General features: G+C 47.0%; 1 protein-coding gene across 1 annotated transcript in view; it reads left to right on the plus strand.

The window, feature by feature from the left end:
• Positions 1 to 27,154, plus strand: part of LRRC72 (leucine rich repeat containing 72) — a 121,757-nt gene that overhangs the window by 9,669 nt on the left and 84,934 nt on the right. The window contains exons 3-4 of the mRNA XM_030189959.1: positions 15,602 to 15,671; positions 26,372 to 26,453. Of these exons, the coding sequence (XP_030045819.1) occupies positions 15,602 to 15,671; positions 26,372 to 26,453 (152 nt within the window). The remainder of the gene's footprint in view (positions 1 to 15,601; positions 15,672 to 26,371; positions 26,454 to 27,154) is intronic.

Here is a 27,154-nt window from a genome sequence, read left to right on the forward strand (position 1 = left end):
TAATGCAGTCATGACCACTATACGATATTTAGTTTAGGCCTACTATTGAGCAGGACTAACCTAAACTTCATTCTCCGAGGACAAGCAGGCTGCTTGTTCTCACTGATGGGTGACGTCCACGGCAGCCCCTCCAATCGGAAACTTCACTAGCAAAGGCCTTTGCTAGTCCTCGCGCGCTCATGCGCACCGCGCATGCGCGGCCGTCTTCCTGCCCGAACCGGCTCGTGTTCGTCAGTCTTCTTTTGTCCGCGCTCGGTACGGTCGTGTTTCGCCGTGTCGGGCCCCGCAAAGTCGACCTCGCGCGTTCGTCATGTGTTTTTCAAAAAGAAAAAGAAAATTCTAATCCTTTCTGTGTGGGAAAGACTCTTGGTCTTTTCTCCCCCCGCTATTTTCAGCTTTCACCCCGGTAAGTTTTCTTTCGTCGTCGGGGTAGGCCGCTTTTAGGCCTCGGGTCGAAGTTTTCTTCCCCTTGTTTTTTCGGTGCCTTTTCCGCCATTTCGACTTTTGATCTCGCCGGCGTGATTTTTCCGCCCATGACATCGAAGTCTCCCAGCGGCTTCAAAAAGTGCACCCAGTGCGCCTGGGTCATCTCGCTCACTGACAGGCAGGCGTCGTGTCTTCAGTGCTTAGGGGCTGGGCACCGCCCGCAGGCCTGTAGTCTGTGTTCCCTTTTGCAAAAGCGGACTCAGGTAGCGAGATTGGCCAGTGGAACGTTTTGTTCTCGGGCTCTTCGTCGGCATCGGCACCGGGGGTATCGAGTGCATCGACGTCTTCAGCGTCCAGAGCTTCATCCTCGGCCGCCAGTGCATCGAGTGCATCGAGGCATCGGCCCTCTGCATCGGCGCCGAAACATCGGATAGCTGCATCGACGTCGGTGGTACCGGGACCTCGTCTGCTGATGTCGTCGGACGATGGTGCTTCGTCTGAAGTGCAGGTGAGGGCTGTCCATTCCCCTGCTGGTGGCGGTGAGCCTTCGGGTGGGTCTCCCCCTACCCTGAGGGCTCCTGCGGTACAGCCCCCCCGAGACCGACCTCCTTCGGCCTCGGCCCCGAGGAAGCGACGACTGGATTCTACGTCCTCCTCGTCGGTGCCGGGAAGCTCCGGTGACATGCTTCGTTCCAAGAAATCGAAGAAGCATCGTCATCGGTCTCCTTCCCGGGTCGGCACCGAGAGCTCTGGGTCGCCGAGGGAGTCGGTACCCACCAGGCATCGGCACTGAGAGGACCGCTCACCCTCTGTTCAGGAGGTGTCGATGCGCTCCACTCTGGACAGCCCGGAACAGCCTCCATGCCCGGAACAGGTTCTGACGTCGACGCCTGCATCGACCTCCATGCCTTTCTCTGCAGCCGCTCTGAACGAGAGCCTCCGGGCCGTTCTCCCAGAGATTCTGGGAGAGCTGTTGCGCCGTACCCCTCCGGTACCATCGAGCGTGGCGCCGGCTGGCCCATCGCCCGAGGTGAGGTCTCCGGCGTCGGTGCCGCGTGCGGTACCGGCTGCCGTCGCCTCCCAGGAAGGCTCCCCGACTACGTCGGCAGAGGGAGCTTCGCCGATGCGGGCGAGGGAGTCTACCTCTCGACGCCCCCATCGTGGACGTGGCTCCACAGAGTCGAGTCGGGCACGGTTGCAGACACAGGTCCGTGAACTTGTGTCTGACACCGAGGGTGAGGCCTCGTGGGAAGAGGAAGAGGATCCCAGATATTTCTCTGACGAGGAGTCTGAGGGTCTTCCTTCCGATCCCACTCCTCTCCTGAGAGACAGCTTTCTCCTCCCGAGAGTCTGTCTTTTGCTTCCTTTGTCCGGGAGATGTCTACGGCCATCCCCTTCCCGGTGGTTGTGGAGGACGAGCCCAGGGCTGAAATGTTTGAGCTCCTGGACTATCCTTCTCCACCTAAGGAAGCGTCCACTGTACCCATGCACCACGTCCTAAAAAAGACATTGCTGGCGAACTGGACCAAGCCTTTAACTAATCCCCACATTCCCAAGAAGATCGAGTCCCAGTACCGGATCCATGGGGACCCAGATCTGATGCGCACTCAGTTGCCTCATGATTCTGGAGTTGTGGATTTGGCCCTAAAGAAGGCTAAGAGTTCTAGGGAGCATGCTTCGGCGCCCCCGGGCAAGGACTCTAGAACCTTAGACTCCTTTGGGAGGAAGGCCTACCATTCTTCTATGCTCGTGGCCAAAATTCAGTCCTACCAGCTCTACACGAGCATACACATGCGGAACAATGTGCGGCAGTTGGCGGGCTTGGTTGATGCGCTCCCCCCTGAGCAAGCCAAGCCTTTTCAGGAGGTGGTCAGGCAGCTGAAGGCGTGCAGAAAATTCCTGGCCAGAGGGGTGTATGACACCTTTGATGTTGCGTCCAGGGCCGCTGCTCAAGGTGTGGTGATGCGCAGGCTCTCATGGCTGCGTGCCTCCGACCTGGAGAATAGAATCCAGCAGCGGATTGCGGACTCGCCTTGCCGTGCGGATAACATTTTTGGCGAGAAAGTCGAACAGGTGGTAGAGCAGCTCCACCAGTGGGACACCGCATTCGACAAGTTCTCCCGCTGGCAGCCTTCAGCCTCTACCTCTACAGGTAGAAAATTTTTTGGGGGAAGGAAGACTGTTCCCTACTCTTCTGGCAAGCGTAGGTACAATCCTCCTTCCCGACAGCCTGCGGCCCAGGCTAAGCCCCAGCGCGCTCGCTCTCGTCAGCAGCGTGCGCCTCAGCAAGGCCCCTCGGCTCCCCAGCAAAAGCAAGGGACGAGCTTTTGACTGGCTCCAGCAGAGCATAGCCGACATCCAAATGTCAGTGCCGGGCGACCTGCCAGTCGGAGGGAGGTTGAAAGCTTTTCACCAAAGGTGGCCTCTCATAACCTCCGATCAGTGGGTTCTCCAAATAGTCCGGCAAGGATACACCCTCAATTTGGCCTCAAAACCTCCAAATTGTCCTCCGGGAGCTCAGTCTTACAGCTTCCAGCACAAGCAGGTACTTGCAGAGGAACTCTCCGCCCTTCTCAGCGCCAATGCGGTCGAGCCCGTGCCATCCGGGCAAGAAGGGCTGGGATTCTATTCCAGGTACTTCCTTGTGGAAAAGAAAACAGGGGGGATGCGTCCCATCCTAGACCTAAGGGCCCTGAACAAATATCTGGTCAGAGAAAAGTTCAGGATGCTTTCCCTGGGCACCCTCCTTCCCATGATTCAGGAAAACGATTGGCTATGCTCTCTGGACTTGAAGGATGCCTACACACACATCCCGATACTGCCAGCTCACAGACAGTATCTGCGATTTCAGCTGGGCACACGTCACTTCCAGTACTGTGTGCTACCCTTTGGGCTCGCCTCTGCGCCCAGGGTGTTCACAAAGTGCTTGGCTGTAGTAGCAGCGGCGCTTCGCAGGCTGGGGGTGCACGTGTTCCCATATCTCGACGATTGGCTGGTAAAGAACACATCCGAGGCAGGAGCCCTGCAGTCCATGCAGATGACTATTCGCCTCCTGGAGCTACTGGGGTTTGTGATAAATTATCCAAAGTCCCACCTTCTCCCAGTGCAGAGACTCGAATTCATAGGAGCTCTGCTGGATTCTCGGACAGCTCACGCCTATCTCCCAGAGACAAGAGCCAACAACTTGTTGTCCCTCGTCTCGCGGGTGCGAGCGTCCCAGCAGATCACAGCTCGGCAGATGTTGAGATTACTAGGCCACATGGCCTCCACAGTCCATGTGACTCCCATGGCCCGCCTTCACATGAGATCTGCTCAATGGACCCTAGCTTCCCAGTGGTTCCAGGCTGCTGGGGATCTAGAAGACGTAATCCACCTGTCCACGAGTTTTCTCGAATCCCTGTATTGGTGGACGATTTGGTCCAATCTGACTCTGGGACGTCCCTTCCAAATTCCTCAGCCTTAAAAAGTGCTGACCACGGATGCGTCTCTCCTGGGGTGGGGAGCTCATGTCGATGGGCTTCACACCCAAGGAAGCTGGTCCCTCCAGGAACACGATCTGCAGATCAATCTTCTGGAGTTACGAGCGATCTGGAACGCTCTGAAGGCTTTCAGAGATCGGCTGTCCCATCAAATTATCCAAATTCAGACAGACAACCAGGTTGCCATGTACTACGTCAACAAGCAGGGGGGCACCGGATCTCGCCCCCTGTGTCAGGAAGCCGTCAGCATGTGGCTCTGGGCTCGCCGTCACGGCATGGTGCTCCAAGCCACATATCTGGCAGGCGTAAACAACAGTCTGGCCGACAGGTTGAGCAGGATTATGCAACCTCACGAGTGGTCGCTCAATTCCAGGGTAGTGCGACAGATCTTCCAGGTGTGGGGCACCCCCTTGGTAGACCTCTTCGCATCTCGAGCCAACCACAAAGTCCCTCAGTTCTGTTCCAGGCTTCAGGCCCACGGCAGACTGGCATCGGATGCCTTCCTCCTGGATTGGGGGGAGGGTCTGCTGTATGCTTATCCTCCCATACTTCTGGTGGGGAAGACTTTGTTGAAACTCAAGCAAGACCGAGGCACCATGATTCTGATTGCTCCTTTTTGGCCGCGTCAGATCTGGTTCCCTGTTCTTCTGGAATTGTCCTCCGAAGAACCCTGGAGATTGGAGTGTTTTCCGACCCTCATCACACAGGACGAAGGGGCGCTTCTGCATCCCAACCTCCGGTCCCTGGCGCTCATGGCCTGGATGTTGAGAGCGTAGACTTTGCCTCTTTTGGTCTGTCAGAGGGTGTCTCCCGCGTCTTGCTTGCTTCCAGGAAAGATTCCACTAAGAGGAGTTACTTCTTTCTATGGAGGAGGTTTGCCGTCTGGTGTGACAGCAAGGCCCTAGATCCTCGCTCTTGTCCTACACAGACCCTGCTTGAATACCTTCTGCACTTGTCTGAGTCTGGTCTCAAGACCAACTCTGTAAGGGTTCACCTTAGTGCGATTAGTGCATACCATTACCGTGTGGAAGGTAAGCCGATCTCAGGACCGCCTTTAGTTGTTCGCTTCATGAGAGGTTTGCTGTTGTCAAAGCCCCCTATCAAGCCTCCTACAGTGTCATGGGATCTCAATGTCGTCCTCACCCAGCTGATGAAACCTCCTTTTGAGCCACTGAATTCCTGCCATCTGAAGTACTTGACCTGGAAGGTCATTTTCTTGGTGGCAGTTACTTCAGCTCGTAGAGTCAGTGAGCTTCAGGCCCTAGTAGCCCAGGCCCCTTACACCAAATTTCATCATAACAGAGTAGTCCTCCGCACTCACCCTAAGTTCTTGCCAAAGGTCGTTCCATCTGAACCAGTCAATTGTCTTGCCAACATTCTTTCCCCGTCCTCATTCCTGCCCTGCTGAACGTCAGCTGCACACATTGGACTGCAAGAGAGCATTGGCCTTCTACCTGGAGCGGACACAGCTCAACAGACAGTCCGCCCAATTGTTTGTTTCTTTTGATCCCAATAGGAGGGGAGTGGCTGTGGGGAAACGCACCATATCCAATTGGCTAGCAGATTGCATTTCCTTCACTTACGCCCAGGCGGGGCTGGCTCTTGAGGGTCATGTCACGGCTCATAATGTTAGAGCCATGGCTGCGTCGGTAGCCCACTTGAAGTCAGCCTCTATTGAAGAAATTTGCAAAGCTGCGACGTGGTCTTCTGTCCACACATTCACATCTCATTACTGCCTGCAGCAGGATACCCGACGCGACAGTCGGTTCGGGCAGTCAGTTCTTCAGAACCTGTTTGGGCTTTAGGATCCAACTCCACCCCCCGAGGGCCCTGTTTGTTCTGTTCCAGGCTGCACTCTCAGTTAGTTGGTAAATTTTTTTAGGTCAATCTCAGTTATGTCCTCGCCGTTGCGAGGCCCAATTGACCATGGTTGTTGTTTTGAGTGAGCCTGGGGGCTAGGGATACCCCATCAGTGAGAACAAGCAGCCTGCTTGTCCTCGGAGAAAGCGAATGCTACATACCTGTAGAAGGTATTCTCCGAGGACAGCAGGCTGATTGTTCTCACAAACCCGCCCACCTCCCCTTTGGAGTTGTGTCTTCCCTTGCTTGTTTTGCTACATATGGGACTGACGAACACGAGCCGGTTCGGGCGGGAAGACGGCCGCGCATGCGCGGTGCGCATGAGCGCGCGAGGACTAGCAAAGGCCTTTGCTAGTGAAGTTTCCGATTGGAGGGGCTGCCGTGGACGTCACCCATCAGTGAGAACAATCAGCCTGCTGTCCTCGGAGAATACCTTCTACAGGTATGTAGCATTCACTTTATTGTCTAGAACAGACCAGTCCAGTCTAGACCAGTCCAAAATTCTGCTGCTTGTGTGATGGGAGAATGATTAAGGCTGATCACATTACACCCTAGCTTATTAAACTACTACTACTACTACTGCTACTTATCATTTCTATAACTCCATTGGCTTCCTATTGCTTGGAGAATCGGATTTAAAATATTACCGTTAATGTTCAAAGCTTTACGATAGCCATTTCTAAGTACTTAAAATTGTATTATTCTATTTGAGCCTTGAGGTCCCACTGAAAATGTTTACTAGATGTTCCTTCATTCCACCAGGTCCGATTAGAGGAGGATTGGTGGTGCGTGTTTTTTATAGCCAGTCCCAACAATGTGGAATGATCTTCTTTTTTTTTAAGAAGTGGTTGCAATGCACTTTTTTCAAAAGACCTTTTACTAAAGAAGCGATTTTGAAACATATTGGTAGATGTATGGTTTCATATTCTTTGGGAAGGCAGTTAGAAAATGCGTAAACCTTGATCTCCCTTTACTTACAGAAACATGGTTAACTGACACAAATGCAGAATCTGTTAACCAGGCTACTCCTCCCCCCCCAGTTACCACTATACCCCCCCCCCCCAGTTACCACTATACCCCCCCCCCCCCAGTTACCACTATTTAAATTGAAATTGTGCAACCCGTAAGGATGGGGGAGTAGCGGTAATTTACTTAGCAACTTGGTCAATATCCAGCTTCACTTCTTCTTCACAACCTCTTTTAGAATTCCTCAAATTCTGTATGAATACTTCTTTAACACTGGACTTTCTTTTGCTCTACCACTCTCCCTTCATCTTCTTCAATCAATGAGCACAGATTTCTGTCTTCACTCACTCCACACAGTTATTCCAGGGGATTTCAACCTACATTTGAACAGTCCTACTGCTCCTTTTGCTGAAGATCTGTTAGACCTTTTCTCTGATCTGTAACTTACACAACTTATCACTAGCCCAACTCACCAAGGAAGACTCAGATCTTATTTTAACCATTCCTGGCCCATTAATTACAACCTTGATTTCTGCAGTGCTTCCTTTACCATGGTCAGACTACTCCCAAATTCTTTTTAGTTATCGCATTCAATCAACACCTACTGTATCACCACCTAAACGCTTGCCTTATCACGACTTAATGAATTTTAAGCCAACATCTTCGATATCCAATTCCAGCTTAAGCTTAGATTCTTTTAAGAATCTTTCCCTGACTGATCAAATCCAGATTTGGAACAATGAGCTCTCTTTGGTTCTTGAAACAGTAACACCATTACAGTTATGTACAGTCTCAACTCAGCATCATACATATAACCCTTGGTATACACATGATCTCCGCTGACACAAACAGCAGCTTTGCCAAGCTGAGAGGAAATGGCGCCATCACTCTTCATCTACCACCTTATCAATCTACACCTGTACAGCACACTCTTATAAACTTGCAGTCTCAACTGCGAAAAGGAACTACTATTCCAATATGATCAATAAAGCACCAAACACCTCAATTCTATATAAGACACTGAAGTGCTTGACCACTTTCAAAACTATGGAAACAAATCAGATATAATTTCTTTCGCTGCAGTCGCTAGCCAGTCATTTCTTGAAGAAAATCTGATTGCTGCAAGGAACCTTTTCTTCCAGTCCTCCTTTGAACTTCCCTCTCCTGTTTCTGAAAATGCTACTGTTCCAGTTAGTATATTCATTCATCTTAATTTGCCATCAAAAAGGAATCTGGATCACCTTATCACTTCTATGAAGACAGCTACAGCACCTACTGACCCTATTCCAACTGCTTTGTTTAAGCGCTCATTAGACTCCTTGCTATCGTTTCTCCAGGCTATGATTGTCAATAGTCTGTCCTTAGGGTTAGTTCCAGATTTCTGGAAAATCCTTTCATTGCTTTATTATATTGTAAATTTGTGAACAGGCCAGATGGCTTGTACTGTTGTCATGGTATATTAAATAAACATAAGCGTGAAACTGCGCAGGTTTCCTCTGGTGCCTCTTCTCCAAATACCTCTGGAGCTACACTGGCTAACTCCATAGCAGAGTATTATTTTCTTGCTCAGATGTACAGCTGTACCAGCTACTTTGGAACACATCTTCTCTGACCAGTTGTGCAGTGACACAGACTCTGGCTCTCATCTCCTCCAGCGTGCTCTTCTGTGCTCCTACTGTATCAGTAGAAGGTGTGCAGCTATTCCAACTAGCTTCAATATGTGGCTATAACAGTGGGCCCTGATACAGTGCTACTCCAGATACCTCTGCTGTGAAGCTACTCCAGCTAGGGCTAGTACACAGCTTCTCCTCTTGGCTTGGAAACCCACCTACTCCAGCTGCTTTGGATGCTGGACTTCCATGGCTATATCTAGAGCACAGTCTTTCCGCATTCATTTATTGCACAGCTTCTCCAGCTGTTTATGTAAGAGCACAGCTTCTCCAGTCACATCTAGAGCTCGACTTCTCCATCATTTTCTAGAGTACAGTTTCTCCAGCTATGTCTGGGGCATGGCTCCTCCAGGGTCACTTATTAAAGGTCCTGTTCCATTCACAGGTAGAAGGAAAAAGGCAACATAAAACTAGTTCGCTGTGTACCTTATTGCCTTTCAGTACAGCAGCACATTTTACTTTTCCATGTCCTGGTTCCTTAAGGTTACCAGGGAAATTTCTAGCAAATACTCAGGTCAAAGTACAAAATCTGCAAGGTTCCAAGTGGAGATTGGTTTACCTGACTGAAGCAGTTACAGTTGACATAAGTAGTGGAGGCACATGCCAAGGGCGTCGCTGCTTCCCTCTGGGCCCCCTTAACCAAGCTATGGCCTCAGCTTATATACTTCCTGGACCATACCCTCCTGGCTCCACCCCTCCCATGTCACCCCTCCCTTGGGTGGGACTATGGGTTTTAATGTGACTCTGACACTGAGGAAGTGCTATTAAGGGAGAGGGGCAGCATCCTATAGACTCCCTCACATACCCTTCCCCTCAGCTCATCCATGCCTGATTGAGCACCTGCCACTGCAGTGGTCCTCTTAACTAAGGCAAGGGCCACCACCAACACCCAGGGCTCCTAAACCTGCCCTAGAAAACTCAAAAGCCCCCCTCTTCCAACAGGCAGGGCTTTCAAGCATTAAAAAAGGTGGGGCAGTTAACTCTTAGCAGCAACTGGGCCCCACCACACCAGTGGCTTCAAACTTACTGGATTCTGGGCATGTGGCACTAGCCACAGTGGTAGGCAGCAGGGTACTGGCTTCTCATCCACCAGGTGGCACAATGTTCCATCTTCCTCTCTGACCAAGACCTGGGTGCCATCCAGGGCAACCCCTTCTCCCTTATCATTTTCATCTGTTTAACTGTCTTCCTTACTCCCATCATTTCCATCATCCAGCCAAGCAGCTTCTGCGACTGAATCCGGGGCTTCCTGATCATCTGTATCAAATCCATCATCAGTAGCATCGTCATCCGGCATCAGGGGCTTGCTGTATCACCTGTGAGGATTAGGGTCCACGGTTGGTTCGTTTTTCTGGAACCTCCAGGAGACGTCCCACAAGTCAACCTGGCTTTGCTCTCCAACATAGAGAAGTTCTGACCACTGTATGAACTGAGGATCCCCTCTTGGGGTAATTGCAGCACCCCCATCCTGGCACTTAAGGAACCAGGGCTCATTACAGTTGCAAGGGTCTTTCATAGTCACTTTCAAGCCTATGTGAGGTAAATTTGGTAGGTCTGGTACCTCGGGGTCATACTCTTGCCACCAACAGTCTGGCCATGCTTTCTGGCAGTGATTGTGCCTTCACTGTGGTACCAGCCCCGCTTCACCTGCTAGTGGGTTCTTGAAATCACCCAACCTGGTTTCTTCTCCCTGACGCTCTCTTAGAGGTGCCTCCCCATGAGGAAGTTGTCAGAAGATGTCCTCAAATCAACAATCAGATGGACTTCTAGCAATCGATAGAGTTTATGCACAAGACTGGCATTCCATGAAAACAGGAGTAGGCTCATTGAACTGGTTGCAACCACGACGTGACAGGTGTCCCACACACCTGCCCTCTTTAAAGGTGAGTACTGGTTCTGCTCCCAAGCAGTGGGCCCTGAGCTCTTTCACTTCGCTGTTTGGGGTTTGTGTTTCCATGCTGCGACTCTGTTCACCCATTATGTCCTTCCTCTGGGAAGCCTCCCTGAGCTGGGACACTTCTGCCTGGGTCAGCAGAACTTTGATCTTCGTCAGTTGTTCCTGCAGAACTTGGGTGGTATGGTCCAAGGCTACTGCTTCCCCCTGGAGATCTTGAACTTGTAGTGCAGTATTTATGCCAGCCATCATTTGGACTCATGCTAGGGCCCTGTTGGTGGACCCAGGAGGGGATCCTTTTCCTCTCATGAGTGATACACCATTGCTGATAAACAGTCTGGGCTCTCACAGGCCACCAGGGTTCGGTCTACTGCACCTCCTGGATGCAAAGGACAGTGCACCTTCGGGGTTGGTGCATACCAACCTGGGTCCTCCTTCTTCGGGCCATCCCTTTACTGGGCCCAGATGGTTTCAAAGGCTGGGAAATCTGGACATAAAACAAGGGGGTAAGGGAGCCTGGTCACCACCACTTCCAGCTGAGCTGGTCCAACCAGTGTTTGGAGGGAGACTTGAGCTGTGGTGTACTGTCTCCAACACAGTTTTGTTCATGGTTCACTTGCTGTCAGGTAACTATTCCCCTCAAAATGAGGGTCCTCACACTACCAGAGTCTACCAATGCCATGGAAAGGTTCCCATCCAATTGGATATGCAGCACACATCTGTTCTTGGGTTGCGAAGTTTTACCAAAATTGTAGCATGGTGATGTTACTACATTCACTTCCATGGTCTCTTCATCCCACTCCCAACAGTCTTTTTCCCCACATCAAAAACAGGTGAGGGGGGGGGGGGGGGATTCCAGTAACTGAGGTAGCATGAGGTGCTGGATCCTTGGTGAAGAGGGCCTCCCCAGTTCCAGCATCTTTTCTGAGACTCCAAGCTAGAGGGCCCCATCAGGTCTTTAGCATTCTGTGTCTCTGTCTTCTCTCCCTTCTTCCTGGGACTCCCCACCTGCTTCCTGTCCTTGTCCAGTTCAAATTCTGACTGCACTTGATGAAAGGCTTCAACTGCCTCCAAAGCACTCTCTGGCATTACCTTAGGGTGGTGCTACACCCACTGTTTCATCAACGGGGTAGTCCTGTTGAGAAATTGTTCAAGTACAACGACTCTCGCTATCTCCACGCCAGTCTTGACCTCTGGTTGGAGCCATCTCCAAGCTACTTCCTTGAGCCAGTAGAAGAAACTTCAGGGATTCTCCTTACCTTGTAGAGACTCCTTTTGAAATCACTACTGGTAGGCCTCTTGGGTGCAGCCTGCCCTCTCCAAAATGGCGGCCTTCACTTCTGCATAGGTGGCCATTCCGCTGGAGTTAATGTCTTGAAACACAGTTTGGCTGTTACTGTTAATTCCCCAAGTAAGCTGGCCATGACTTTTCTGAACAACCAGCCAGGTGGGTGGTTCTCTCAAAATTTGTCAGAAAATAGGCCAGGTCATCTTCTGGTACCATCTTTGGTAACACCAGGACTGGAGTGTGTAGCCTGGATGTCTGTATTGCTTGAGTCACTCTTACCAGTTCCAAGGTAAGATAGAGCCTCACAGCAGTTGCAGGTAAAGGAAAAGAACATTTATTAAAGCTGTTAGGTCAGAGGTCCTATTCCATTCACAGGTAGGAGGAAAACGCAACCAAAAACTAGTATGTAAATGTAACAATGTCCTCGTGTGACCTGCTCCTTCAGGGCCATTGTGTACCTTATAGCCTCTTAATACAGCAGCGTGGTTTCTTAAACCTACCAGGGAAGTCTCTAGCAAATATTCAGGTCAAAGTACAAAATCTGCAAGGTTTAAAGTGGAGCTTGTCCTACCTGACTTTAGAAGTTGCAGTTCAAATATAAGTGGTGGATGCACAAGCTGTGGGTATCACTTCATCCCTCTGGGCCCCTTAACTTAACTATGCCCTCAGCTTATATACTTCCTGAACCATGCCCTCCTGGTTCCACCCCTCCCGTGTCACTTACCCCTTAGGTGGGACTATGGGTTTTAAGGTGGCTCTGAAGCTGTGAGGGAGTGTTATTAAGGGAGAGGGATAGCATCCTGTAGACCCCTAACACTATGGTGCTCAGCTGATCCTACTGGTTTTGGTGGCTAGCCTCTGTAGCTAGTTCTGGGGCTCTGCTGCTCCTGCTGCCTCTGAAACTTGGCTTCTTCTACTTCTGGGGCTCAGTTTTTCCAACTCACCAAAGGGGGGAGGGTCAGTTTCCTCACCTATCTCTAGGGCACAGCATCTCCAGCTACTTTGTTTACATGCCTGATTCTGAGGTTATGAAGCTCAGTTTCTCTATCTAGCTCTGCTGCTAGCTAGACATCTCTGCCATTGCTTTGCATGCTTCCTTAGTTTGGCTATGTCTTTTGAGTAGGTCATTAAACTCTTTGGCTCCATGGCTCCAACTGGAGGGTTTAGCGGTACTCCAGCTAGTCGTCTGCATCAGGGTTGTGAGCCAGCTCCCAAATATGGTTGCTGTAGCTTGTTTGTATATGATTGGTTGCCATTTAGCTTCAGGCACCCTGGTACTTCTCAGATTGTTGGTTCATTGGCTCGAGCAACATCAGTTGATAGCACTATTGCTTGGCATTGCTGCCCAGGAATATTCTCTTTCTACTGAGCAGTATGTAAAGGTGACAGTTTTAGTTGCACTTTTTGCATACAGTTTGCCTTCTTAAGGGGATTTAGACAGTGCTCAGTTCCTTCCTTCTCTTGATCTTCACTGTGGGAGAGAGTGTTTTTATTGGTATTGTGGGCGAGGCTGTTGACCTTTCTTTCTGCTTTCAGAATTCCTTTCTCTGTTGGTTGGAGTGCCCAACTTATCACTATACCTTCTAGGTTGCTCCTTTTCAAGTTGCTTCTGCAACATTCTGGTCTTCTTCTACTGGAGAATCACCTAGTCATTCTCCTCTTCTTCCTAGGTGCTCAAGCATAGCAAAGGAGTTCTTGGTCCTTTTAGAGGATGCTATTGTTTTTCTTTGGATCGCTGCTTGTTTTTTCTCCAGATTAAGGCAGCTCTTACATTTTTCCTGAAAGATTTGACTTCTTCCATCCATTACCTTTAGGTTTTTGTTGCTCCTGGTAAGTCCTTTCTAGGGTGTTAGTATTCTGCGTACGCTTCATTTTCTCAGCTGGACCAGATCTTCTCTTTGCTGGGCTTCCTCTTGTTTTCCTTTCTACTTTGCGCCCACCTGTCACGTTTTCAAAGCTGGAACTAGGTTTGTGAGCCCTTGGGCCACTGCCGAGGAGTGGCAGCGGCAGGCAAAACCACCCTCAAACCAGGGGCAGGACAGGATTGGAACCCCGGACTGGGGTTGCAGCAGAGGCAAACCAGCTGGAATAAGCAGAGCAGTCACACTTAAACTTCACCTGCACTTGGCCGCCTTTCATCAGGAGTTGAGCCCCTGACTGCAGGTGGCCGGCAGGACTTACTGGGCAAGGCAGGACTGGATACCCACTAGGCTGAACCAGGACTGAGGGTCAGAGGAGGAAGGAACATACAGGGGCAGCAGGACAAGGAAGGGAAAGCTAAAGGGCAGGACTAAAAGCAGCCATTAAAACAGGGAACAAAACTTCGATAACAAGACACAGAACTGAAAGCTGAAGAGCAGCCACAAAGACACAAACAGACACAGACTAAACCCAAAACTATAACCCAGAGACAGGACTAGCAAACAAACAACAACCTAATCTAAACTACACACAGCCAACTAGAAACAAACAAGAATCTCAGGCAAGAACTAACAGAAGTGCAACAAGCACCAACATACCAGGGCCTAAGATGATGCAAAGGCAGAGAGTTTCCAAATGGCTAATAAGCCCAGCAGCCATTGAGGCTCAGCTGCAGCAATCACCAGGCAACTACGGGAGCTGTGCAGGTTCAAACAAAAGGAGCAAGTCTGGCAGTCTGGAAGATCCGGACCGGACTGGACTGAAATCTGGAACGGGTGATAGTTCATAGCAGCCACCGGTTCTGGCCACCAGAGGGCGAGGTGAGCACAGACGTAACACCACCCTGTTAAGTACTGCTTTGCAACATCCACTGGTCTGGATAATAAGGACGGAGAAATTATGTCTTTACCTGATAATTTTCTTTCCTTTAGTCCTACCAGACCAGTCTAGAATCCCTCCCTGTAGTATCTGCATTCATATTTGTTATTGTCTTTCAGTTCTCTATATATTGTTCCTTTTCTCGGATGTGGCTGGGGGGGGGGGGGGGGGGGCACATGTATCACTCTTCTCCTGACTGTGCCAGTGCTGTATGTCAGTAGAGTCTTTGTCTACCAGCCTGGTAGCAGTGTTGGATGAATAGGGCAGGTTGCCTCAACTTTAACTATTGGCTGACGTGTTGGACAGGAGCACCAGTGCTTGACTAGATGTGGTACTGAGCATTCTAGGGATGCACAGTCCCATTTGAGGGGCAAAGCACATGGAACTACTTTTTGTTCTCTGTCGCTAACCACTGGTTGATGGACATAACCCACTGGTCTGGTAGGACTAAAGGAAAGAAAATTATCAGGTAAGACATAATTCTCCATGTAACTTATCTGGATAAATGTTGAATATTGCCGCAATCTGAATAATATCATAGCCCCATCCTCTTTCTGTTTCTCTCTCCCCCCTTCCCTTTATTATACTGATAGTATTGGGCTGTTTATGTGGATGTTTAACTTGATAATCAATATCACAGTCAAAAATTCATGAATTTAACAATATGTTCCCCAGATACAGGTGAACATATAACTCCACTTGTTCTCCTGCTGATTACATTCATTATTAATATATTTTTATTTTTATTTTAATTGTTATTCAATTTTTTTATAGATAGCAAATAAATAATAACTCTAAGTGAAGAAACTCCATGACAAGAATTGAATGAATACATTTTTAGATATTTTGATTTTTTTTCAATTTTCTGTTTTTGAACTTTATTCATTTTTGATAATACTGGTTTTCTGGTTTGTGGTGTTTTTGCTCTTTTTTCTTTGTATAAAATAGAAAAGCTAAAACTATGCTTTTTCTCCTCTCTCACAACATCATACACATACAAAATCAAGAGAAAAAAAGCCAGACTGCAAAGATTGGATTTATTTGGTTTTTACCTAATGCTACATTAATAGCCTTTGCTACACAGAAATTCAGAGTATAATATACCTTGCTAACATAGGAAGCAATTTTAGAAGAGTTAGGCACTGTTAAGCTTGTAAATAGTCGATTTACATGTATTCAATGTGTGAAATAAAGCATATTGTGTTAATTTCCTTCACAGAGGTCTAACAGAAGTTACTGATCTGTCAAGATTTAAAATGTTAAGGCATTTGTGGCTTAACCATAATAAGGTAAGTAGTCATGGGTCAGTTCTGTGGGAAAAATAGTACAGTAAAGAGGGTAATCTTATAACAGGGCACCCATGCTAAAGTGAAAAGAGGCATCTATTTCATAAAGCAGGTAGCCAGAACCACCCCCAGTAGTGAGAAATCCTCACACATAAATTTACACCTGCTCTATGGTGTAAAACATCATTTTCAGATGTAAAATGCTTTTTTACAAGTATAAACAGGTTCCTGTAAAATTAGGTCATGCCTAAAAGAACATGAGTTGCAAGCTGGTCCATACTTGCACAGTAGGCATGCTCAGGGATAGAGGTCAGGCAGAGCATGAGTAGAGTAATGTTTATGAGTGTGTTCAATGCCCAGACATTTGCACTTGCTCTTGAGCAGGTGCAGTGTCTGTTCCTTCAATCTAGACATGATTTCTGTAGGATTTGTGCTGGTATTTTTTAAAGCCACGTGGAGGGGCATTTTCGAAATGACATCAAAGTCAGAGTAGAGGTGTCCAGCTCATAATGTCCAAAATGGACGTCCGTCTCGCATGTATTTTTAACAGAAAATTCCTCAGGATTTCCTGTTGGAAAATACATGAGATAGACATCTGTGTGCTGAGGACATTCAGCATGAACAATCATTTTACGGAATGTCCAATGTATGAACGACAAAAAAGCAGGGACATCTGTCTGGCAGCATTCTTAGAACAATGGCCACACAGATTCCTGCAGAGCAAAGAGCCAGCCTAGTGGTTAGTTCAGTGGACTGTGAACCAAGGAACCCAGGTTTAAATCCCACTTTAACTTTATTTTGTAATTGTGAGCTCTCCACTGGTTTAAACCACTAGACTACGCTCCAGACATGTTTCCTCCTTTGCTGAGAATGCCGATAATACCTGAAGTTGTCATAGAGCTTAGTATCCCCTTTCAGTTTTAGGGAAGAAGGAGGAGGACAGCAACCATTGGGGGATTAAAGAAGTGTCACTCCTTAATCCCTCCAGTAGTCAGCTGCTGGACATGACTGAAACGGGTATAACTTAAGACGGCCTTTTTTGGCTTGGACGTTTCTTCCCATTCAGTAATAATTGTTGGATGTCCTGATTTTGGGCCCTCTCTAGTCCCACCCAGAACATGCCCCCTTGCTATTTGGATATACTTCAGTATTGGACATCCCTTTTCTGCCTTTGCAAAAATCAGGATTTGGACGTTCTCTGAGGACAAGCAGGCCATTAGTATTCGCTGCCTAGCATAGACAGTAGAAAATTCTAGAAGCGTCCCACCATACATGCACGTGTCCCTTCTCACCTGACAAATGTGCACAGGTTCCTCAGTCTGTTTTTATCCGTGGAGCTGAGAGGTCACGTCTTTGTGGTCTCTCTTCAGTGTGTATTAACAGTTACTTTTTCAGTGCTTCCTGTGAGTATTTTCCCTTAATTTCTCTCATTTTCTTCATTTTTTACATTTTTGGTACCTTCCCTTTTATTTTATTAGATTTTTTGACTTTTCAATTTTTCCTTCTTTTTCCCGAGGCTCTTTAGGCATCATTAAGGCCTGAGCACCAACCTTGATTTGAACCTTGACCCCTTTTGATGCTCAAGATTGAGGAATTTAGTTTGGCCGCGATTTTCTTGATGTCTAGGAAGACCTCCCAGTGGCTTCAAAAGGTGTGCCCAGTGCAATCATATGATTTCTGCCATGGACCTGCAAATTGTTCCAGGGGTGATTTGGGAAATTACAGACCAGTAAGCCCGACTTCAGTGCTAGGCAAAATAATGGAAACTGTTATAAAGAATAAATTACAGAACACTTAGACAACATGGTTTATGGGACAGATCAGCATGGGTTCAGGCAAGGGTAGTCTTGCCTCACCAATTTGATTCATTTCTTTGAAGGTGTGAATAAACATGTGCAGGGGCAGACTGAGAGTGGTCTTGACACCTTGGCAATGAGGACCATTCGGCCCCCTCCCCCCCAGTCCTGCTGCCTCCCTCTGCCCCTGCCACTAACCTTTTACATTAGTCCTGCAGCTAAATCGGCTGTCTGCTGCTGACACTGGAACTTCCCTCTGCTGTGGCCCGCGCTTGTGAAAGAAGGAAGTGATTTCAGATGGGGCGGGCCATGGCAGAGGAAAGTTCCGGCATCAGCAGCAGATGGCCAGTTTAGCTGCCGGTGCCCTTGCCTGTGAAGAGGGTTCGGGGGTGGGAGAGCAGGAGGGGGGGGGGGGAAGAGATGGGGTCATCCTGGTCCTGGAGGAGAGAGAAGGACGTTGCACATCAGGCATGTGGGAGGGAAGCATTGGGCCCTTGGGTACTGCCTTGTTGCCCATATTGTCAGTCCACCCCTGAACATGTAGTATATCTACATTTTCAGAAAGCTTTTGACAAAGTTCCTCATGAGAGACTCCTGAGAAAATTAAAAAACCATGGGATAGGAGGCAATGTCCTTTTGTGGACTAGGGATTGGTTATTGGACAGAAAACAGAGGGTAGGGTTAAATGGCCATTTTTCTCAATGGAGGAGGGTGAACAGTGGAGGGGCCGCAGGAATCTGTACTGGGACCAGTGTTATTTAACATTTATAAATGATCTGGAAATCAGAACGACAAGTGAGTTGATTAAATTTACAGATGACAGAAAGCTATTGAAAGTTGTCAAAACACATATGGACTGTGAAAAATTGCAGGAAGACTTTAGGAAACTAGAAGAATGGGATCCAAATGGCAGACGGAATATAATGTGCACAAATGCAAAGTGATGTACATTGAGATGAACAAATCATAGTAATCTGATGCTAGGGTCCACCTTAGGAGTCAGTAGCCATAAAAAAAGATCTAGGTGCCATTGTAGACAATACACTGAAATCTTCTGCCCAGTGTGCAGCAGATGCCAAAAAAGCAAACAGGATGCTAGGTATTATTAGGAAAGGGATGGTAAATAAGACCAAAAATATTATAATGCCTCTTTATTGCTCAGTGGTGTGATCCCACCTTGAGTATTGCATTCAGTTCTGGTTGCCGTATCTCACAAAAAATATAGCAGAATTAGAAAAGGTTCAGAGAAGACAGACCAAAATGATAAAGGGGATGGAACTCCTCTCATAGGAAGAAAGACAAGAGGTTAGGTCTCTTCTGCTTGGAAAAGAGACAGCTGAGGAGAAGATATGATTGAGGTCTAGTAGGTCTGATAGGTACGGACGGAGAGAGGGATCTTGGGGTGATAGTATCTGAGGATTTGAAGGCGACGAAACAGTGTGACAAGGCGGTGGCCGTAGCTAGAAGGTTGTTAGGCTGTATAGAGAGAGGTGTGACCAGCAGAAGAAAGGGGGTGTTGATGCCCCTGTATAAGTCGTTGGTGAGGCTCCACCTGGAGTATTGTGTTCAGTTTTGGAGGCCGTATCTTGTTAAGGATGTAAAAAGAATTGAAGCGGTGCAAAGAAAAGCTACGAGAATGGTATGGGATTTGCGTTACAAGACGTATGAGGAGAGACTTGCTGAACTAAACATGTATACTCTGGAGGAAAGGAGAAACAGGGGTGATATGATACAGACGTTCAAATATTTGAAAGGTATTAATCCGCAAACAAATCTTTTCCGGAGATGGGAAGATGGTAGAATGAGAGGACATGAAATGAGATTGAAGGGGGGCAGACTCAAAAAAAATGTCAGGAAGTATTTTTTCACGGAGAGAGTAGTGGATGCTTTGAATGCCCTCCCACGGGAGGTGGTGGAAATGAAAACGGTAACGGAATTCAAACATGCGTGGGATAAGCATAAAGGAATCCTGTGCCGAAGGAATGGATCCTCAGGAGCTTAGTCAAGATCGGGAGGCGGGGCTGGTGGTAGGGAGGCGGGGATAGTGCTGGGCAGACTTGTACGGTCTGTGCCAGAGCCGGTGGTTGGGAGGCGGGGCTGGTGGTTGGGAGGCGAGGATAGAGCTGGGCAGACTTATACGGTCTGTGCCAGAGCCAGTGGTTGGGAGGCGGGGCTGGTGGTTGGGAGGCGGGGATAGTGCCGGGCAGACTTATACGGTCTGTGCCCTGAAGAGCACAGGTACAAATCAAAGTAGGGTATACACAAAAAGTAGCACATATGAGTTATCTTGTTGGGCAGACTGGATGGACCGTGCAGGTCTTTTTCTGCTGTCATCTACTATGTTACTATGTAGTAAATCCTGAGTGGTGTAGAATGGGTAAAAGTGAATCAATTTTTCACTCTTTCAAAAAGTACAAAGAGTAGAGGACACTTATTGAAATTGCATGCAAATACTTTTAAAACAAATAGGAGGAAATATTTTTTTTCACTCAAAGAATAGTTATGCTCTGGAACTTGTTTCTGGAGAATGTGGTAACGGCGGTTAGCATATCTGGGTTTAAAAAAGATTTGGACAGGTTACTGGAGGAAAAGTCTGTAATCTGCTATTGAGATAGACATGGGGAAACCACTGCTTGCCCTGGGATTGTAGCATCGAATGTTACTACTAATTGGATTTCTGCTAGGTATTTGTGACCTGGATTGGCCCCTGTTGGAAGCAGGATACTGGATTAGATGGACCATTGGTCTGACCCAATATGGGTATTTTTATGTTCTAATGCCGATTTTTAAAAACGGTTCCAGAGGTGATCCAGGAAATTATAGACCTGTGAGCCTCATGTCAGTGCTGGGCAAAATGGTAGAGACCATTATAAACAATAAAATTACAGAGCATATTCAAAAGCATGGATTGATGAGATAAAGCCAACATTGATTTAGTGAAGGAAATCTTAACACACCAATCTACTACATTTCTTTGAAGAGGTGAACAAGCATGTGGATAAAGGTGAGCTGGTTGATATTGTGTATCTGGATTTTCAAAAGGCATTTGACAGAGTACCTCATGAAAGACTCCAGAGGAAATTGGAGAGTCATGGGATAGGAGGTAGTGTTCAATTGTGGATTAAAAACTGTAAAACCCAGTTAAAAGATAGAAAACAGAGAGTAAAGTTAAATCGTCAGTATTCTCAATGGAGAAGGATAGAAAGTGAGGTTCCCCAGGGGTCTGTGCTGGGACCGCTGCTTTTTAACATATTTATAAATGATCTAAAGATGGTAGTAAATAGTGACGTAATTAAATTTGCTGACGACACAAAGTTATTCAAAGTTCAGTTGTGAAGAATTACAAGAGAACTTTGTGAGACTGGGAAACAGGGCATCCAGATGGCAGATGACGTTTAACGTGAGCAAATGCAAAGTGATGCATGTGGGAAAGAAGAACCTGAATTATAGCGACGCAGTGGCGTTCCTAGGGGTGCTGACACCCGGGGCGGATCGCCGATGTGCCCTGCCCCCCAGGTGCAGCGCCCCCCCCCCCCCCCCCGGCGAAAGAACCCCCCCGGGTGCACGCCGCTGGGGGGGTGCCACGCGCCTGTCGGCTCTTTGTTTCCATGCTCCCTCTGCCCTGGAACAGAAAGTAACCTGTTCCAGGGCAGAGGGAGCATGAAAACGAAGAGCCGACAGGCGCGCAGCACTCCCCCAGTGGCATGCACCCGGGGCGGACCGCCCCCCCCCCTTGGTACGCCACTGTAGCTACGTCATGCAAGGTTCCATGTTAGAAGTCACTGACCAAGAAAGGGATCTAGGTGTCGTCATTGATAATAATTTGAAACCTTCTGCTCAGTGTGCTTCGGCGGCTAAGAAAGCAAATGGAATGTTAGGTATTATTAGGAAAGGAATGGAAAACAATAATGAGGACATTATAATGCCTTTGTATCGCTCCATGGTGCAACCGCACCTTGAATACTGTGTGCAGTTCTGGTCACTGCATCTCAAAAAAGATATAGTGGAATTAGAAAAGGTATAGAGAGGGGTGACAAAAATGATAAAGGGTGACTTCCCTATGAGAATAGGCGAAAATGGCTAGGGCTCTTCAGCTTGGAGAAAAGACGGCTGAGGGGAGATATGATAGAGGTCTAATAATGAGTAGAATGGAACATGTAGATGTGAATCGCTTGTTTACTCTTTCCAAAAATACAAGTACTAGGCGGTACGCAATGAAGCTACAAAATAGTAAATTTAAAACAAATCAGAGAAAATATTTCTTCACTTAACGAGTAATTAAACTCTGGAATTCGTTGCCAGAGAATCTGGTAAAAGTCAGCTAGCTTAGCGGGGTTTAAAATAGGTTTGGACGGCTTCCTAAGGAAAAATCCATAGACCATTATTAAAATGGACTTGGGGAAAATCCACTGCTTATTTCTGGGATAAGCAGCATAAAATGTATTGAACTTTTTCGGGATCTTGCCAAGTATTTGTGACCTGGATTGACCACTGTTGGAAACAGGATGCTGGGCTTGATGGGCCTTTGGTCCAGTATGGCAAGACTTGTGTACTTATGTACTTCTAATTGGTGCATCGGGTGCCTTGGGCCTGACTACCAGCCTGATTCTCGTTCTCTCTGTTTACAAATACAGCTGAGAACACAGAGGGTGCATCAGGTCCAGCGGGAGAAACAGCTGAGGACACAGAGGGCGCATCAGGTCCATCAGCACCGGAAGCATTGACCTCGATGGCTGCCCTGACTTCATCTACCACTGGGAGTGTGCCAGCATAGAGAAGGTCTCCACCTCCCTCAACATTGGTCACTGATAATAGGCCCCAGGACCGGTCGGCATTTATCCACACACCGAGCATGCTTACCGGTTTGATGTCGTCTTCATCTGCTCCAAGGTTCTGCATTGCGGAGCATAGAGGGAAGCTGAAAAAGCACACGCATCGGCCCCTTCGAAGCACAGTGCCAGGAGCATCAGGGCTTTGGCATTGCTGGTACCTGAGATGCGCTGGCACTGAGAGGTTAGCTCCTCCTCTTTGGGCAGCCAGATTCCCGCTTCCAGTTCGACACCGGCTCTTCCTCAGGCCCTACCCCTTGCTGATCTCTGTCCTCTATGAGTGGTACCTGGCCATACTGAGGGAAGAATTGGCACAGATGTTTCAGCTGCATGCAGCTGCGTCTCAGTCTCAACTCTTTCCTGAGGACCCAAGTCTGCTTGTGGAGTGGGTCTTCGATGCAGACGCCTAGACGGGTGTTGACATCAACCCATGCGATACTGCTGTCTACATTGGGGGAGGAAGCTTCCCCAGAGTCTGAGAGTAGGGCTGTACCTCAATGACATTCGGCGCATGGACAATGTTCCAATGAGCCGGGGCAAGCACAAACACACTCTACCCATCTAGAGTATTGCGAGGAATCGGACTTGGATCACTCATGGGAGTCCCTTCTGACCTCTCCCCACATTCTCTGGCATTGAATTCCAGAGTTTAATTACACATTGAGAGAAGAAATATTTTCTTTGGTTTGTTTTAAATTTACTATGTAGTAGCTTCATTGCGTGCCCCCTAGTCCTTGTATTTTTGGAAAGAGTAAAGAAGCGATTCACATTTACCCATTCCACTCCAATCAGTATTTTATAGACCTCTATTATATCTTCCCTCAAGTCCCATTTCCTTTATCATTTTTTTTTTATAAAAGTTTTTTATTAACACTTCAGAGTAACAACATCTGGAGTAAAATACTCCTTGAAAATTTCAAAAAAGAAAAACAACATTTATGCAATATCACAATCCAATTTTTTTTTTTTTTTTTTATTAAACCCCTCCTCTTCTTTGTCCCCCCCCTCCCACCCCCCCTGAGCTCTCGATCCCCCTCCCTCCAACCTCCCCACTCTCCCTCCCCCCTCCCTTCCCCGTCCTCATCTTGTACTCCAAGTGTATTGCTCCTTTAATCATCTTTCCAAATTTCTGCTAAGTGCAACCACTCTTCTGCTTCCGGATTGTAATGACCCTTACGTCTATCCGTTAATTTTCCCAACCTCGTCATTAACTGAAGTTTGCCCTTCCAATCTTGCCCTGTAGGGCCCTGCTTCTGCTTCCATTTCAATGCTATGGTTGTTTTTGCTGCCGCCAGGCCCATTCGTATAATTCTATTTTGCCATTTCTTCCCTCCTTTTTTTCCCAAGCCTAATAAACACCATAGGGGTTCACAGGAATATTGAAATCCTTCCTTTATCATTTTTGTCACCCTTCTCTGTACCATTTCTAATTCCACTATATCTTTTTTGAGATGCAGTGACCAGAATTTCACACAGTATTCAAGGTGCGGTCGCACCATGGAGTGATACAGAGGCTTTATAATATTCTAATTTTTGTTTTTCATTGTTTTCCTAATAATTCCTAACATTCTATTTGCTTTCTTAGCCACTGCTGCACTCTGAGCAGAGGGTTTCAGTGTATCATCAAGGATGACACCTAGATCTTCTTCCTGGTCAGTGACTCCTAATGAGGAACTTTGCATCACGTAGTTATAGATCGGGTTCCTCTTTCCCACGTACATCACTTTGCACTTGCTCACATTAAACATCATCTGTCATTTGGATGTCTAGTCTCTCAGTCTCGTAAGGTCCTCTTGCAATTCTTCACAATCCTCTTGTGATTTATCAACTTTGAATAACTTTGTGTCATCAGCAAATTTAATTGCCTCACTAGCTATACTGAACCAGACCGATGGTCCATCTAGCTCAGTATCCTGCTTTCACAATCCAGGTCACAAATACCTGTGAGAATTCAAAAGAGTAGCAAGATTTCATCCTTCTGATCCTAGGGATAACTAGTGACTTTCCCCATGTCTATCTTAATAGCATATTATAGACTTAATAGTAGGTTACTGAACACTCTCAAGTCTTTCAGAGATCATAATAACATAGTAACATAGTAAATGACGGCAGATGAAGACCTGTATGGCTTATCCAGTCTGCCCAACAAGAAACTCATTTTACATGGTATGTGATACTTTATATGTATACCCGAGTTTGATTTTGTCCTTGCCATTCTCAGGGCACAGACTGTAGAAGTCTGCCCACCAGACTTCTTGTACTAAGTTCTGAAGCTAACGTCAAAGCCCCTTAAAATTTACACTCCAGCCCATCCATATCTATTCAACACTCCAGCTCATCCGTATCAGTTAGCATACCAAATTATTCTGAGTTCAAACAGTTGCAGTGTACACTGTGTTAACAAGCAGGAGGCAAAGAGGCATGGGTTTGCACCTTCTGTGTGAGGAAGCAGTCAGTTTGTGGAGATGGGCCATTGCACACGGGATAGTGCCCAGGCCACTTAGCCAGTTGTGGAAGGACAACTGTCTGGCAGACAGACCGAGTCAGGTTATGAAACCTCACGAGTGAACTCTAAACATGGATGTTGCCCGGGAGATCTTTTGAGGAAGGGGCACCCCCTCTGTGGATCTCTTTCCCACTCATGTTCCAGACTGGGATCACACGGCAGATTATCATCAATACCTTTCTCCTTGATTTGGAGGAAAGGCATTCTGTATGCATTTCCTCCAATACCTCTTGTGGAGAAGACTTGTTGGAACTCAAAAAGGACCAAGGGACCATGATTCTCCTTGTGACCTAGTGGCAAAGACAGATATGGTTCCCTCTTCATCTGGAGTTAGCCTGCAAAGCTCTGTGGCGCCTGGACTGCTTTCCGACCTTCATCACCCCGAACGATGAGTCTCTTCTACACCCCGGTCTCCAATTCCTAGCCCTCACAGCTTGGATGTTGAAATCTTAGTGCTTGCATCCTTTCAACTGCATGAGGGTGTCTTTAAGGTCCTGCTTGCTTCCAGAAAAGATTTCACCAAAAGTGTCATAAAATTTTAAGTGGAAGAGGTTTGCCATCTGATGTGAAGTCAAGGCCTTAGATATTTTTTCCTGCCCTCCAAAAAAACCTGCTTGAATAACTTCTGAACCTTTCTGAGTCTGTGTTGAAAACCTAATCCATCAGGGTTCACCTCAGTGCAGTTGGCACTTACTATCACCATGTAGGAGGTAAGCCCATCTCTGTATAGCCTCTAGTAGTTCATTTTATGAGAAATTTGCTTTTAACAAAGCCCCCCACTCAAGACTCCAACAGTGTCATGGGACCTCAACATCATCCTCACCCAGCTGAAAAAACTCCTTTTGAGTCACTTGATACTTGCCAGCTGAAGTTCCTGACCTGGAAGATTTTGTTTTTTGGTGGTGGTCACTTTGGCACAAGGAGTCAGTGAGCTTCAGGCCCTAGTAGCTGTCAGTGTAAAACGTTTCAATTGTCTATGAGCAAGTTTCTTCGGAAAAGGTCTTTTTAAAGACCAACCACACTGATCACCACATCACGTGCTTTTAAACGTTCGCATCAACTGTTCTCCATCGACTGAGAACCACCTTATTGACCACCATACCACGTGCTTCTAAACGTTTGTATCAGCTGTTCTCTGTCGACTGAGACTCCTGATGCAGGCCTAACGGCCGAAACACAACGTTTGTGTCGAGTCTTTTTTTCATCAATAAACAACTGTTTTAAGAATCCATCCCTCCAGTCTTTGGTTTTCTGTGGTCAAACATCCCACTTTCTCCCATACTTGCTGCTAATTACATGTGTTTTGCTGAGTTTTCTTCATTTATATTTTAATCATTGTAAAATGGGAGCTCTTGCCGCATGTAGCCTGCCACAGTTCATTTCTGAATGTATTTTAAATAAGTCTGTATGTTAGCAGATCCTTGATGTCCTGACCTGAATCTCTCAGTTCGTTTGTATGTTTTATCTAAACCTGCCTTTAAATGTTTATGAAAAGGGGCTTATAATGCAACTAAAAACAACATTCCTCTGTCTTAAAAAAAATGGAAAGATATCTGTTTATTTTTATTTCAGCTCAGGAAAATCACATTCTTGAGCAATAATTATCGTCTGTCGGAGCTATACCTTAACAACAATGAACTTGTGGACATTTCAGGTACCGTATTAACCTAAATTGCAAAACATTGTTCAGTTGTAAAGAAAACACATGATAGTTGAGGTTGATATGTATTCTTCTAGAATCCTGTCTTGGTATATGCAAAACTAATCTGAAAAAATACATAAGGGGTAGCAAACTTTCAAAATATCTCAAAAAGAGCATGAAACTTGCAGTTTGCTAACAAAATGGCTAACCCAGACTTTGGGAAGCTCTGAAAAATCTCACAATTTAAACAAACGAGGCCTCAAAATTCAAACAGCAATGGTCTGACCAAACGTATCAGTCTATCCCCAAAGAGGTTCCCAGATATTATCATTGGCCTCACTAAATTATGTATCTACAGAAAAGAAAGAGCAACAAAAAACCTCCAAAAACAGAGAAAAAAGTTGCTAATGAAAAACTGGAGAAAAATAACCAAAACCCACACAGTTTGTTTTAGTCATCAAAAAAACAAAAATAGCCACATCAAATCCCCAAAGTTACAACACACACCACTGGTAGTTCATGACTTTTATTAAAATAAAGTCCCACAAGTACTTTGGGGACTTGATGTGGCTATTTTTGTTTTGTGATGACTAAAACAGACTAGGCAGCTCATTTTCGAACGTGAACGCCAGCCATCTTCCGACACAAATCGGGAGATGGCCGGCGATCTCCTGAACCCGGCCAAATCGGTATAATCGAAAGCCGAGTTTGGC

Source organism: Microcaecilia unicolor, chromosome 1, assembly GCF_901765095.1.
Source record: "Microcaecilia unicolor chromosome 1, aMicUni1.1, whole genome shotgun sequence".
Lineage (NCBI taxonomy): Eukaryota > Metazoa > Chordata > Amphibia > Gymnophiona > Siphonopidae > Microcaecilia > Microcaecilia unicolor.